Source organism: Geotrypetes seraphini, chromosome 3, assembly GCF_902459505.1.
Source record: "Geotrypetes seraphini chromosome 3, aGeoSer1.1, whole genome shotgun sequence".
NCBI classification, from domain to species: Eukaryota; Metazoa; Chordata; class Amphibia; order Gymnophiona; family Dermophiidae; genus Geotrypetes; species Geotrypetes seraphini.
In genome coordinates, this window is record NC_047086.1 from 232,263,209 (window position 1) to 232,279,723 (window position 16,515).

General features: G+C 41.7%; 1 protein-coding gene across 10 annotated transcripts in view; it reads left to right on the forward strand.

The window, feature by feature from the left end:
• The window catches only part of LAMA2 (laminin subunit alpha 2), a 1,204,230-nt gene that overhangs the window by 233,705 nt on the left and 954,010 nt on the right, over positions 1–16,515 (forward strand). For all 10 annotated transcript variants that reach the window (XM_033936921.1, XM_033936924.1, XM_033936922.1 and 7 more), the window contains exon 2: positions 4,173–4,343. In XM_033936921.1, the coding sequence (XP_033792812.1) occupies positions 4,173–4,343 (171 nt within the window). The remainder of the gene's footprint in view (positions 1–4,172; positions 4,344–16,515) is intronic.

A 16,515-nucleotide genomic window follows, 5' to 3' on the forward strand; every position in this document is an offset into this window, starting at 1 on the left:
CGTTTTTTAGATCCCAAATTAATATGACACTGTCTTATTTTCGGGGAAACACGGTAGTTGGGACAGCCCTTGCCCCATCCCTATTTTGCATGCTCGAGGGGGAGGGGGGCACCAGCTCATCCAGCCGATTGCCTTGAAGCCACCCCTGGGTACAACTTATACAGATGATATCTATTCCAAACATGTTTGGTAAAAAGGCCAGAAGATCTGGTGTCTGGTGGTCCCTTGGTAATCTATTAGGAATGTCATTTTATGGTTGCTAGTAACCCCACAGGATTTCCATTAAAGTTCTGCTGAACGCTGCTTTTCACTTAGCCAATAGGAAGATGCTGGTTTGGGGAGCTAGAACTTCATATAGTACCAGAATACTACAATTCCTATTCTGTTTAATATGTTATATTATTTGGTGCACATTTCTATAGATATTTTTGGCACATAATTCCTTGTAGTGTATGTTCAGTGTGCATATTACCATCGGTAAGAGAGATAATAGCGCGGTGGCAGATGGGAGCTTTGCAGCAAATTAAAATTAAAGGGGGGTCTTTCCCTGCTGTGTCCAAAAATGCACCTATTGTTTTTTCCATGAAATTTTATTTAGTTTTCAGAATCTAATATAATAAAGCCCTAAGCGCGCATGCGCACTCCCACCTGCCTGCTCCCATTTTCTGTGAGCTGTAGGGACCCGCTTGTAGGAGTGCGCATGTGCGCGGCGGCTCTTGCAGTCTTAAGGATAAAGCCAATTAAGTTGCCGCCCCCTCCGCCCGGAGAAAACGCAGACATGACGAACCAACACCTGCAATGTATTGGCAAGTGGGCGGTTTTCCCGCCAAATTAGGATCCCTTCTAAAAGTTATGGGCTGGATATATATTTCACCGCGTTCACGCTGCTGTTCGGAAAGGGCCATCTTTCCCTCTACTTGCTCCCGTTGCTGCCCACTCTGGTATAAGGCTATACCAATCAAATCTTTGCCGCGTCTAGAGCAGGAGCAGACTGCCCGCTCCTAGAGTAGCTCTGTTTATGTGTTCAGGGCTGCACATGCACTGTAGGCTGCTGAGGAGCCGCAGTAGCACGGAAAGTATGCCAAGACTTTAAAGTTAGGGGAGCATAGGCAAAAGAAATAAGAAACTTCAGTCTCCCTCTCTGCCTTGTCTGGTCTCCCTTCTCATGCAGCATTAGCTTTATTGGGGCTGTTGAGCTTTTCTGTAATCTTCTTTCTTGAAATAGGGGAGGTAAGAATAGGGAAGTTGGGTGGGGGAAGGGAAGTGGAGGGGGAGGGGGAGGGAATTCTGCTGTGGCTGCTGCAAGGGAAGTGGTGGGAGAGAAATGCTGCTGCATAGGAGGCAGGGAGAGAGACAGATAGATAGAAAGAAAAGAAGACACAGGGGCACGGAGAGACACAGAAAGACAGACAGACAAAGGGGGCCAGGGAGAGAGACAGACAGTGGGAGGGAGAGAGAAACAGAAATAAAGACACACAGACATATATTCTAGCACCCGTTAATGTAACGGGCTAAAATATTAGTAGTACAATAAAACATTAATAACCATTACAAAACAAGAAGTCAATGAGATTCCAGGTAGAGCAATACAGAGAATTCAGTATACAACATGTATATATATTGTCTGAACATGTGCATGTACTGTATCAAAGGAAGCAATGGAAAATGATTATACACTGAGAGAATATCATGTTACATGACTGGGAAGTGATTGCAAATATGTTTGCAAATGAAACCAATTGTACCTATTGTACCTTTAGTGTGATATAGAAGTTGCCCCCATAAGGATTTTAACTTGCCTCATCCTACCCCACCTTAGTCCCACCTAGGGTTACCAGAAGTCTGGGAAAACCCAGACATATTCTCTTTTTAAAGGACTGTCCGGGCTCCTGGATGGACTTTGCAAAATCTGGCATTTGTCTGGGTTTTGGAAAGCCCCGATGAGCTCCAGCCACATCTGGAGGGCCTCTGAGCATGTGTAGATGATAACACATACATCCGTGCATGCTCCAGGCCCTCCAGACATGGCTGGAATTTGTCTGGAAGAAGAGAGGAGGTTTTGTGTGTGGGGGGGGGGGGGGGGGAAAGAACTGGGCAGGACTGGAGGCAGGAAAGGGTGGAGTCATGTATCTAGGATTTCCCAGAGAAAAATATGCTAACCCTAGTCTAACCCATCGGAACTTCCCCAAATAGTTGAGTCTCTGACTACCTATAATGGATTGGAGGGCAAAAGTGGAGGTCAGCATGAGGAGCAAGAAAATGGGGAAACTGTTGTGCAAAATCTTCAAGAAGAAAAGAGGATTTGGGACGGTTATTTTAAGGGCAATTCTATAATAGGACACCTATAGTTAGGCACTCGAGAAGAGCATTTTCTGTGAAGGAAAATATATACCTAAATGTAGGCGCTCTGTCATACAGTTGCCCTTTATGTGCATTTGTGTGTATGTGGTGGGGGTGATGGGGTGGGTGGGAGGAAGGGTAGAAGTGGTGAGATCCCTGAGCTCCTTTTTTACTCTGGTGGGGAGATGGAAGGCGGGGTGGTGGGGTTGCCGAGCCTCTTTTGTGGTGTGATGTTTTGCTAGGGTGTATTTGCCGCCTAGGGATTTGTAACAGTCCAGCTTGTTCCGTTTTCCCAGTAGGAGATGTGTTGATCATGGTAAACTGGTGCACTGTTAATGCTCATCTCAACCCTTTTATTATGTTTAGAAGGGCTTTCTTCAGAAATTTGTAAGGTGTAACATCGATAAGCAACATATCAAAGTGTTTGTGCTCCTTGTTGAAGTTACACCCTACACACTTGTGATAGAGGCTGTTTTTGACATAATGAAAAGTGTTGAGATGAGCATTTACAGTACATCTGGAGTCTGAGATTATCGCTGGGTAACATACTCTGATTTAAGAGTGAGGTTCCTTCCTGTAACTGTTATGGTATACACAAAACTAACTCATCTGAAGATGTTATTCTGGAAAGTAAGAAATTACTTGCAGTCACTGTTAAACACTGTGCCATCCTAAATTCAGCATTTCTTCATCTAGAGCACAGGTGTCAAAGTCGGTCCTCGAGGGCCAGAATCCAGTCGGGTTTTCAGGATTTCCCCAATGAATCTGCATGAGATCTATTTGCATGCACTGCTTTCAATGCATATTCATTGGGGAAATCCAGAAAACCTGACTGGATTCCGGCCCTCGAGGAGGGACTTTGACACCCCTGATCTAGAGCTTGGTTCACACTGGTATGGTATGGACTGGACTGGGGGGAAGAGGAAGAACTGGCTAAAGGAGAAGGAAAAGAGAAAGAGCAGGGCTTTGAAGAGGAAGAAAGAGAAAGCGGGCCACAGTAGTGAGGGAAAGGGGTATGCTGCCCTTGGGGATGTGAGAGGGGGCACCATGAGACCAACTTCCCCTGCTGCAAAAAAATATTTGCTGTCTAATAAACTGGCTCCTAGCCAGCCTATTTTTTTTAAATAACCATAATGAATATGCTAATGTGGCACAGCCCACCCTTTGCCACCCCCCTCCCCTGAATGGAACAGTCAAACCTCACCTATGGATTTACTAACTGCCTTTATGAAGACATTCACTCAAGGGGTTAAAGGCTGCAGGAAGTGAATGCAATACTCTGTCAAGAAATATTCAAGGGGTTGGGGGGGGGGGGAAGTATGGTTATCTAATCTTCAAGAGGAAAGGAAAAGAACAAGTCTGAAATTCATATGAACAAAAAAAATAAACAGAAATTAATATTCATTTATCCTACCAAATATATGAAAGTGGCATGTTCTATAATTGAGGGTTTCTTTCTGTGTACGTGTTTTTGAGCGGGCTATTCTATCATATTGGTTGGCAAGAGAAGTCGTCCTCCACAGTGATGCTGTTGTAGATATATTGTGATTGCTCAATGCAGTTTTGTAGAGCAATCTGCATGGTTAATAGCCAAGAAAGCATTATCGATGACATCCATTTGGCTTAATGTGTTTGAGGACTAAAATGAAAAACAACCAGGTGTTGAATTGGCAGCAGCCTGTTATTTAAAACTATGTTTACACAGCTGTCAACTGTCGGGCCCCAGGATCTCCTGCAAAAGTTTGAAGACATTTGCTTGCATTGCTCATTAGCTCCAACCTTCTCTTAAACAGTCTTGTTTGCTTGTTTTTTTTTGTTTTGTTTTCTTCCAGGCTTGTTTCCTGCACTGCTGAACCTGGCCACCAATGCTCTCATTACAACCAACGCAACATGTGGTGAAAATGGCCCTGAAATGTATTGCAAGCTGGTGGAACATGTCCCAGGGCTGCCTGTGAGAAACCCCCAGTGTCGCATCTGTGATCAGAGCAGCAGCAATCCAAACAGTATGTGTCCAATTTCATTTCGTGCCTTCCCAGTTAAAATGCTCTTGAGGAAATACTTATTGCTTTAATAAAATGTGTCCCAGATCTTTCCTGTCTGGCGCTTAAAACATAAGCCACAAAATTATAGCCTGCTCAGTAACTGCCTTAATTGCCCTTAAAATCTTTTTTTTTTTTCCTGAGCATTTGACTCAGAGCAGAAATGTTCCTGTAAAAAACTGATAAAATATTAGTTGGGGGTTAAAAATGATCTGAAATCTCTTAGCCTCAGTATCCTTCTTATTGTCTAGATCAGTGTATTGCAAACTGTATGCCGCGGCACACTGTGGAGGAGGAGAGGCGAAGGTGCCAGCTGACTGTCTACATCAGTGGTTCCCAACCCTGTCCTGGAGGAACACCAGGCCAGTCAGGTTTTCAGGATAGCCCTAATGAATATGTATGGAGCAGATGTGCATGCCTGGCACCTCAATTATATGCTGATCTCTCTCATGCATATTCATTAGGGCGATCCTGAAAATCTGACTGGCCTGGTGGTCCTCCAGGACAGGGTTGGGAACCACTGGTCTACATGACGTCCCTCTCACGCTGAGAGGCACATCCTGTGTGCAATCAGCTGGCCCCAGTGCCTCTCCTTCTCTCCGGCCCTCTTCCCTGCTGGCACTCCACACTGACGTCTCAGAGCTCATCTGATGTGCCTTCGCGCATGTGCAGACATCAATGCGATGACATCACACATGCATGTGATGTCATCATGGTGACGCCTGCACACTTCCGGGTGCTTCGAGCTTCAGCCACTACCTTTTAATGTGCCGCAGCTCGAGAAAGTTTGCCAGATCCTGGTCTAGATATTGGCTTATGGGTAAAGGTACCTGCACTCTGTCTATGACTTCTATAAACTGGAGCCTCATTTTAGGCATCATAAAGGATATGCTTAGCTCCAGTTCTAAAATGTTTTACAGCTGCACCCAAGCCATGATAGAATATTAGTGCAAAGCCACATTAACACACCAAAAACTAGGTGCGCCTACCTACAACAGGTCAGTGGCTGGCACAAGTAGAGTAAAGTTGTTCTTCCAGTTGCTTTATAGTGGTAATGGTTCTCGTTCTTCGATCCAAAACCTCCACCCTCTCTATTTGCTAATCTAATTTTTAAAAAACTTTTCTTAGCATTTTTATAGCACTTATTAAATTTTTTTAAAAATGTATTTTGGTTTAAATTATATTCTAAACTTTTTTTTATAAGTATGTATTTTCAACTTTTCAAACAGCACTACTGTGAAAATTGGCACTATTTAAAGACTCCCATGAAATTTTTTTCCAATATTTGTGCTAGCATCCCCCACCATGGATCAAAAAACATGCATTAAACTTATCTTGTAGAGCTGAAAAAGAACTCCAATGATGACTATCTGAACTCTGTTTGAATACATATCCACTATATCACAACCATCAGTGAGTGACTTGGCATAGATCTTCCTCACTTTTTTGCGCTGCACCGTTCAGAATGTCATGTTGATAAATTCAAACCACTTTCAAGTTCTCAGCTCATCGCATAGCTCATCAAATGCTGGCATCACATATACGAGGGTCATTTCATAAATAATGCACAGATTGGCAACATTGGGGAGTGGATGATGCAATTGCAGTAAACCTTGTTTCACTTTCACTTCAGTACTTGAAGCAGCAGGACGTGTGCTTAGGAGCTCTGTAGTGTACATAGTGTGGCTGTGACAAGTGTGGGAAATAGAGGCTGCAGGTGTCTCGGGTACTGTGTCTGTTGACGATCAGAGATCGTACATTAAGATTGAAACTCTACGTGGCAAAAACCCGACAGAAATCCACAGTGCGTTACGTGAAGTTTGTGGTGAGTTAACAGTGGACTGTAGTACAGTTTTTCGGTGGGCAACTCATTTTCGAAGTGGTTGTGTGAGCATAGATGATGATGATGCAAGACCAGGAAGCCTGAAATCAACAACCAATAAACAATGTATGAAACTCGTGGCTGATGGCTCTTGAACAAGATCGTCGTGCGACATGTGATGAACTTTCTGAAACCACTGAGATTCCACCAATGACAGTATACTGAATTCTGACAAATGATTTAAAAAAGAAAAATTTCTGTACAATGGGTCCCCCACTTCTTGACTGCTGAACAGTAGCAGAGATGCCTGGATAATGCAACCGTGCTGAAACAAAGATTTGACATTGAAGGTCAGGCATTCTTGAATCGCATTGTTGCTATTGATGAAACGTGGATCAGAGACTTTGAGCCAGAGCTGAAATCACAGTCCAATGAGTGGAGAGCTCCATCTTCCCCACGATCAAAAAAATTTCAATGAGCTCAATCAAAAGGCAAAGATGATTTTTGCTTATGATCATGAAGGCATCATCATCACAAAGTTCCATGTGGAAGAAGTGCCACAGCAGTGTATTATCGTGATTTTTTGCTAAAAATGCGCAGAAAAATGCACAGAACCCGAACTCAGTTGCTCATGGCTGGGCTACTCATTCTTCACGACAACAGTCGCCCACACATAGGGAATGTCGTCATTGAAAAACTACGTGAATACGGCTGAGAGGTGTTACCTCATGCTCCCTACAGTCCAGACATGAGTCTACCAGACTTCAACCTTTTTCCAAAGTTGAAACAACCTATGCATGGACATTGTTTTGCATTTCTGGAATAGCTTTCTTTTGCTATTACCCGAGCCATTCGGCAACTGAACAAAAACTGTCTTGGATGGAATAATGAAGCTTCCTGGACATTGGGACTCGGTCATTGCAAAGGGAGATTATATTGAAGGATTATAAAGAAATACTTGGAAAAAAAAAAAAAACATGTAAATTTTAAAAAATAGTGTGCATTATTTATGAAATGGCTCTTATATATATATATATAATAAAAGCCAACCACTTATCTAATTTCTTTAAATGCTCCAAATCGGCTGCAATAGCGGCTGCCCGAACTCAATGTCCAAGTTTAGAGTCCGGGGACCAGTTTCGCCATACAATAATGGCTTCTTCAGGAATTGCTATCGAGCTATGAACCAAAAAAAAGAAATTAGAACACTACTTACTATAGCAAACCAGTTGTAGATGTATAAAGCAACTTACTGTGTGCGATCTGATGACTCAAAATGGTGCTTAAAACTCAAAACAACGCCAATGCATATGCTGTGATTTGTTCAGGAAAAGAGATCAATGATTGGTTAAACACTAACCATTACACCATTTTTTTCTTATATTCTTATCAGCTGTTGGTTGCTGTCAACAATTTCTTCCCTGAAAACTTAAAAATCATCTTACTCACTGGTTGCCATGCTCAATATTCATCCTCGAATTAAAAAATTTAAAAAATCCATTGAAATTCTGTAAAATATTTAAATCTGGAGATGGTAAGTGCTGGCGCCATTGTGGGCAGGTGGGTTCCTTCATGCATATATGGTGGGATTGTCCCAAAATTTCTGCATTTTGGACTAAGGGTACTTCTCATTTTTATCCTAAAAGAGCGGAGAGCTGTTTGTTAAATTTTCCTGTGCAGGGTATCCCTAGGGAAATCTATCGCCTGGCCATATATATGTTTACCACTGCTAGGATGGTAATTGCTAAAGGGTGGAAGATCCAGGAGCCACCTGATCTGGTTTTATTTTACCATTAGCTGGACTTTGTATGTTTAATGTCCCAGATGACGGCACATAGGAGGGGACGAATAAACGATTTTCATAAAGTATGGGATGTGTGTATGCAATGGAGGGAATGTAATGTCTAAGGAGGATATGGTTGGGAGGCATGGGAGATTTAATAGGGGATGGGGAGAAGAGGGGGGATGCTGTTTTTATTTTATTTGTGTAAATTGGCTTTTTTGCTTTGACTGTTTGCTGGTTATTGTCTGTTATGAAAATTTCTATATAAAAATAATTTTGAAAAAAATTAAAAGAAAAAATTTTTTTTAAAAAATTTTATTCATGGGGCGCTAGTGAGCTCGATAAGGTATGGTCGTATAGCTGCTGAGCTCGGCCAACTAGCCCCCAGAAAGAATTAATTTCTTGTTGCCAGAATCGAATTTGTATTGAGAAATTCTTCTCCTGTACAGTACCAAATATGGCTTCAAGCAAAGCTGGAAAAAGAAAGAGTGTTGAACCAATATCACTGCAGAAAGCCTCTTCGAGTAAATCTGAGTGTAAAAACGAGGCCCTGCTAGCAGTTATGGAAGAGCTAAAATCCATGTGAGAGCTTCTCCAAACTTCGGCACAGAACACGGAGGATTTAAAAACTGACCTCACCTCGCTGTCCACGGAGATGGCGGTATTTAGATCTCGAGCTCTCTTCGGTTACGGCATAATGTCCTCATGAGTCAACTGGCTAACAATCACCTCCTCTTCAAGAACACTACTTACTACCTTGAAAATAATAGATGTGGCTACTCTCTAGCTCAATATCTTAAGGGAAAACACTCTAAAACTTATGTAGCAGCTTTGATTGATGCCTCAGGAATGACTATAACTAATACCAATGAGATTGTTCAATCCTTCTATCAAGCCCTCTATACTTCGGAAGTTGCTGCTTCATCCACATCATTGGATTTTCTTGATTCTATACCTCATACCTCGCTTGAGAATGCACAAATTGAGGCACTCTCACAAGAAATCCTTCCAGATGATGCATCTCATGCTATGAGATCTCTTGCCAAGAACAAATCATCTGGACCTGATGGGTTTACAGCCAAATTTTACCAAATATTCCTACCTCAGCTCCTACCTCACATATATGCTTTTTTCATGACGCTGATAACATCTGGCCATGGCAGTGGTACTTTTACGGAAGCCACAATTGTTGTTTTACTCAAGGAAGGTAAAGCTGCCACGGATGTCACTAATTGTATGATTAATAAGTATTATTACAGTGTATGTGTATATGATTGTATAATGAATCACTTGTTGAAAGTTTAAAAATAAAGAAATATTAAAAAAAAAAATTAGACCTTTGTCACTGATCAATATGGACACCAAGATTTTTGCCAAAATCATTGCCATGCGATTACAACCGGTACTGAACACTATCATTGCACCTGAACAGACAGGATTTATGACCGGCCGCCTCTCCAGTGACAATACCAGGCTCTTTGCTCATATCATACATAATTCTCAAAGTACCTCTCCGCCTTTACTGGCCATCGGTTTAGACGCAGAGAAGGCATTCGACCGTATTGAATGGGACTACATACTCCGATGGTATGGATTTCCTGCATACTTCATCTCCGTCATACGAATCCTTTATTCTAAACCTACTACCAAATTATACATCAATGATGTCTTCTCCACATATTTTTGCCCAGCAAGAGGAACACGGCAGGGATGTCCACTTTCACCACTTCTCTTTAATATTGCCTTAGAACCCCTGCTTATCAGCCTCTGCACTAAGAATATAATTGGATTTCAGCTGGGTTCCCTTGAAATTAAATTATCTGCCTATGTGGATGATGTTCTAATCTATGCATCACCGTCTTCTTTACCTCATATTCTTGAGGTGATTCAGCGTTACTCCACCATATCAGGATACAAACTTAACCTCTCTAAATTGGAAATTATGCCGTTAAATTGCTTTGAAGCTTGTTCCGATATCAAAGCTCTTGGCTTTCTTTGGACAAATGATAAGCTTAAATACCTTGGGATTTACTTTGGAACTTCGCTTGATGAAACCATCTCCTACAATGCTGATTTGATTCTGAACAAAGTTATACACTCCCTAGCAAGATGGACACTGCTTAAACTTTTCTGGTGGGGTCGTCTTGACACCATAAAAATGATGATTGTCCCAATGATTATCTATGTGCTAAGCATGATCCCTTGTGTCTTTCAGAAACAGTTTTATAAAAAAGTTGAGTCGCTGCTTATAGATTTTCTATGGAACCATAAGACATAAGAACATAAGAAGTGCCTCTGCGGAGGGGCGTGGCCGAGCCCGCAGAAGATGGCGGCTTAAACTTCGTGCTCCTGTGATCTCCCCTTTACATTAAGCAAACGGACTGATCTAATAATCGAATTAAGAAACGAGGAACCTAACAAAGATTACCTATAGTACAGCTGAACATATTCATCCGTTTTCGACTCTGCCTTACTGTAGCGATGTCGGCGAAAAAGGTAGGCAAGCGCCACAAACCGGAGCCGTCCTCGCCATCCAAAACCCCACTTCCGGCTTCCCCGACCTCCCAGACAGACACCAACAGCGCGATCTTGGCGGAACTGCGGGAATTAAAAGACCTTGTGACCGAAACTAAATCGAGCACAGACGAGATCAACGAAAAGCTCACTGCCCTGTCGGCAGATTTTGCTTCCATGCAAACACGTGTCGGTGCTTTGGAAACTAAAATGGAGGCGTCCTCAGTGCAGTTTACTGAGCTGCGTGCCCAAACTAAACGTATAACTACCCTGGAGCAGGAGCTGGAAGATAGTAACAACAGATCTCGCCGCTGCAACCTGCGCATCTTGGGGCTACCGGAAAATGGTCGGGACAGAGAATTACCTACCTTCTTGGAATCATTGATCCCAAAACTGCTGGATATTACATTTCAACGTGAGTTTGAAATAGAACGTGCCCACCGGGTGCCTTCTTCCCGCTCACCTAATGATCATAGATCCAGACCAGTAGTATTGAAGATCCTGAGATATCAACATGTGCTTGATATTATGCAAAGAGCCAAGATCAAAGCTCCAATTCAACATGAGGGTGCTACCTTGCTATTTGTTCCAGATCTGAGCAAGATTACAGCCCTCCGTCGCAAGCAGCTCCTTTCTTACAGGCCGCAACTTAAAGCCCTGAATGCCAGGTTTGGCATTCTGTATCCTGCACGCATGAGAGTCACCCTGAACAACTCAACTAAAGATTTCATCAGACCTGATGAGCTGGCAAACTTCATTGAACAACAGTCCCCGACTCCAATCAATCAGGTTTGAGGGTTGCAGGCTGCATGTACTCTTGCATTATATCACTTAATTAAAATGCCTGCAATCTGGTTTCCATTTGCATGGACTTTCTGCTTGTGATTATCACATTCTAATACACTGGTGACTTTTCCTCTTTATTCTTCGGAGGTGGTGGGTTCCGCTGCATGAATTTCTCTGTTTGCTGTTAAGTATTCTTTTATATGGGAGCATGGGGTTTTGTACTGCTATCCTGTTTCACTTGGTTGCACTCACACTATTATATAGAGGTGTCCCTTCTGGCACCACTGTTAATTCACTGCACATGATATTAGCATGCTTGCTATCTACTTGCCTTATGTTTGTAATAACATGCTTCACCTTTTATACAGATTTCTGTTTTTTTTGCATGTATAGTATGGCTGAAATGTATATCTTTTATTCTGAGTATACTTATATTAGGACTATCACACTGGAATGTCTATTAGTATTGTATCCTTGAATGCAAAAGGTCTTAACAACAAAATCAAACTGAAGAAAATTCTGACTTATCTGGAGAGCTCCAATCCTGATATCATTATGATCCAGGAAACACACTTAGATGCTATGGCCTCTTCCAAAGTTCGACTTCCATGGGCGCTGCCACCATATTTTTCTTCTGCAGTTGAGCGTAAAGGTGGAGTACTCACACTCATTAGAAATAGGAGTGACATCTCTGTGATCTCTTCCTCCGCTGACCTTAATGGGAGATGGATTAAAGTTAAGATCTGCTCTGCAGGTAAATATTACTGCCTATTCAATATATATGGGCCAAATATTGATACTCCGCCATTTTACCACAACCTAATGGCTTCCCTTATGGAAGATGCAGATTCACAGTTGATACTGGCTGGTGACTTTAATCTCGTACTAAACCCGAACAGAGATAGGAAATCCTCTTGTACATACAAAAAATCTAGATCTTGGTACGCTTTACAAGATCTCATTACCACTAACAATTTGGTGGACATCTGGAGACATAGGCACATGGATGATGAAGCTTACACCTTCTTTTCTCCTCCTCATGCATCATACTCACGTATAGATTTTTTTTTACTCAGCTCTTCCTTATGTCCATCTGTGATGAAATCAGACATAGCTCCTATACTAGTCTCTGATCATGCTGCTATTAATATTCAGATCAAAATTAAAACCTCTCCTTATACCACTAAACAATGGCGTTTTAATAATGCCTTGCTACAAGAACCTCAATTTTGTCTTCATATGAGAGTTCAAATAAAGGAATATTTTTCATATAATAAACCGGAACATACATCCTGGATTTGCTGCTGGGATGCGTTCAAGGCCTTTATACGGGGTGTAGTTATCAGTTATTCAGCGCATAAATCTAAGAAACTGAAAGAAGAACAAAAAGCCATGGAAGAAGAAATTAGAAACTTTGAATTGCAACATCAATCGTCTCCACTGGATATCTCTCTACTGATCCGCCTCAATAAAGCACGATTTAAATACAACAATGTCTTAGGCAAAAAGGCGTTCCATTCTGTGTTTCAACAATCGGCGTCTTACTTTGCGGAGAACAACAAATGTGGCCATTTACTGGCCAACTATCTTAAACGCCGCAGTGAAAAAAATAATATCACCTCTCTCAAACTAGACTCAGATGTAGAAATTACAGAATCATCTGATATATCTCAGGCCTTCATGGACTTCTATTGCAAGTTGTACACTTCTGAGTCTTGCTGTAGCTTGAGTTCTTCAGACTTCTTACATAATATTCCACATACTCGACTTGAAACACATGACAATGCTATTTTGGATGAACCGTTTTCCATCATTGAGCTATCCCAAACTATCTCCTCTATGGCTATTAAGAAAACGCCTGGTCCTGATGGGCTGACGGTAGAATTTTATAGAGAATTCCAAGATGTTTTGGGAACATACTATTTACAATTTATTGATCATCTCATTTCTACTGGATCTGCATCTGGATCTTTTACGGAAGCAACCATCATCGTACTTCCGAAACCGGGTAAAGATGGTACACGAGTGGCTAACTACCGTCCACTCTCTTTGATAAATATAGATGCAAAGATATATGCTAAAATGCTGGCCACACGACTACAATCAGTTATTACCAAACTCATTGCACCTGATCAAAGTGGCTTTATAAATGGTCGTTACTCTTGTGATAATACAAGGCTCTTCTCTCACATCATTGCCAGGACTCCACATCATCATCAGAAAATAATGGCAGTAGGACTGGATGCTGAAAAAGCATTTGATAGGATAGAATGGCCTTTCCTTTTCCAAACCTTGCACTGGTACGGTTTCTCTGCGGCCTTTATTAACAAAGTTAGGGTTCTTTACTCCAATCCCAACGCCAGGATTTATGTTAATGGTACTCTCTCGTCTATATTTCATCTCACCAGAGGAACCAGACAAGGTTGTCCACTGTCTCCCCTGCTATTTGACTTGGCACTGGAGCCAATGATTCAACGGATTCGTATAGACCCTAACATCATTGGGTTCCAATATCAGGGCAATGAGTACAAAGTGTCGGCATATGCTGATGATATCCTACTCTATATCACACCTCCATCACTCCCACGTCTATTATCTATTATAGCAGAATATGCGACTGTTTCTGGATACAAATTAAATGCTAGCAAAACAGAAGTGATGCCTATTAATTGTCCTGAAGCGGAATTTGAAGTAACTAGTTATGGAGTCCAATGGACGGCTACCTCTATGAAATATCTAGGAGTATATTTTGGTCCCTCCATAGAAGAAACTATTCAACTCAATAGTGAATATTTGATTGATACCATCAAAAAATCCATCAGCAAATGGTCTCCCTTAACATTAACATGGTGGGGCAGACTAGAGACCATCAAAATGATGTTGGCTCCTAAGATCAATTATATACTGTATATGCTGCCTTTTCACCTACCCTCTTCTATGTATAAGCAGATTGATTCCATTATTGGGAAGTTTTTATGGAACTTCAAGCAACCCCGCATTGCCTTATCTAAATTGAAAGCTCAGCGATCCTTAGGTGGAGTAAATTACCCTTCATTCTTGAATTATCATCATGCTTTTATTATGAAACAGTGGGTAATGGGATATCACACCTCTCGAAGTGGAGACCCACCTACTTGGGTCCCTTTGGAATGTGAGATTTATGGTAGACAGCGTATTGAAAACATAGCAAGCACTTTGCTAACTAAAGCTGATCAAAAGAATCCAATTCTCGCAGCATACAAGTATGCTATTGGCACTGTAGATTCTACCTTTTCATGTACATGGAATGATTCAGCTTTGATTCCCATATGGAATAATGATCGTTTTAGAATATCAAATTCTACATTATCTTGGCAAGAGTGGCAGAAAAGTGATATTTGGCTAGTTCAAGATCTTATGAATTCAGATGGTTGGCTGTCATTCCAGGATCTCTCGGACTCTACTGGCCTAAACAACTCTCAATACTTCCGGTGGCTGCAGCTAATTCACTGTATTAGTCATTCCATGATTACAATCCCAAAGATATCTGTAATTCCTGGTTTATCAACTCTGCTTTGTTCTCACTCCAACATTCCCCTTAAAGCATCCATGTGGTATAAACTTATCCAGAGGTTGGAATATCCTGGCCCTATGGAAACAGAAATCAAATGGCAAAATCAACTTCAACTCCCTTCGGATGCTATTGACTGGACTGAGTTATGGTCATCTCTTTTCAAGTCCATACGTTCAGCCTCTCTCCTCCAATCACTATTCTTTGTTTTCCACAGAGCTGTGTGGACTCCGGTACTATCTAATAAGATTAATTTGACGGCTTCCAGTCTTTGCTGGACATGTAAACTCCATATGGGTACCATGGAACATCTTTTATTCTCTTGTCCACATGTCCAACTGTACTGGGGCAGAGTATGGGCCACTATTTGCGATATACTGAGCATCTCTGATACTATCTCTTTTAAGCATATCATATTAATGGCGCAAGCACTATCGGTCCCTATAAACAAGATGAAAACCCATCTGCTCACTATAATGCTTGCTTTAGCGATACAGTCAATCCTTTACTGCTGGAAAGACTTATCCAAGATTGATTTCCATATGTGGTGGAATGCTCTGTGCCTTACGGGCAAATATGAAAAAGCTTATGCTGAGAAGTCTAATACTATGTCTAAATATTTAGATATATGGGAACCTTTAATTGACTACTGTTCTAATTGACCTTTTGTACTTTATCAGATTTTTGATACTTAGATACTTGGTACATTATCACTAGATATACTTAACTCCTCATACATTCTCCTTTATACATGTATGTATTATGTATTTGCTGATGCCTGTGCTTTGAATTTACATTGTTTTGTTCTGATACCTGTATTTCACTATACTTAAAACTCAATAAAATTTGTTGAACTTAAAAAAAAAAAAGAAGTGCCTCTGCTGGGTCAGACCAGAGGTCCATCTTGCTCAGCAGTCCGCTCACGCGGTGGCCCATCAGGTCAAGGCCTGTATAGTGATCCTCTATCAATACCTTTCTATCCCTTTTTTCTTCAGGAATTCATCCAATTCTCTTCTTGAACCCCAATACCGTACCCTGTTCTATCACACCCTCTGGAAGCACATTCCAGGCATCCACTACCCTTTGGGTGAAGAAGAACTTCCTAGGATTGGTTCTGAATTTGTCCCCTCTTAATTTTCCGAATGACCTCTCGTTCTTGTAGTTTGAAGAACGTGTCCCTCTCCACTTTCTCTGTGCCCTTCATGATCTTGTAAGTCTCTATCATGTCCCCTTTAAGCCTCCGTTTTTCCAGGGAAAATAGCCCCAGTTTCTCTAATCTTTCATCATATGATAGGTTTTCCATACCTTTTATCAGTTGTGTCTCTCTTTTCTGAACCCTGTCGAGTATCGCCATATCCTTCTTAAGGTACAGCGACCAATATTGGACGCAGTACTCCAGATGCGGGCGCACCATGATCCGGTACAATAAGCAATGCCTCCACTGGGTCAGACCTGAGGTCCATCGTGCCCAGCAGTCCACTCATGCAGCAGCCCAACAGGTCCAGGACCTGTGCAGTAATCCTCTATTTATACCCCTCTATCCCCTTTTCCAGCAGGAAATTGTCCAATCCTTTCTAGAACTCCAGTACAATACTCTGCCCTAATACGTCCTCTGGAAGCGCATTCCAGGTGTCCACCACACGTTGGGTAAAGAAGAACTTCCTAGCATTCGTTTTGAATC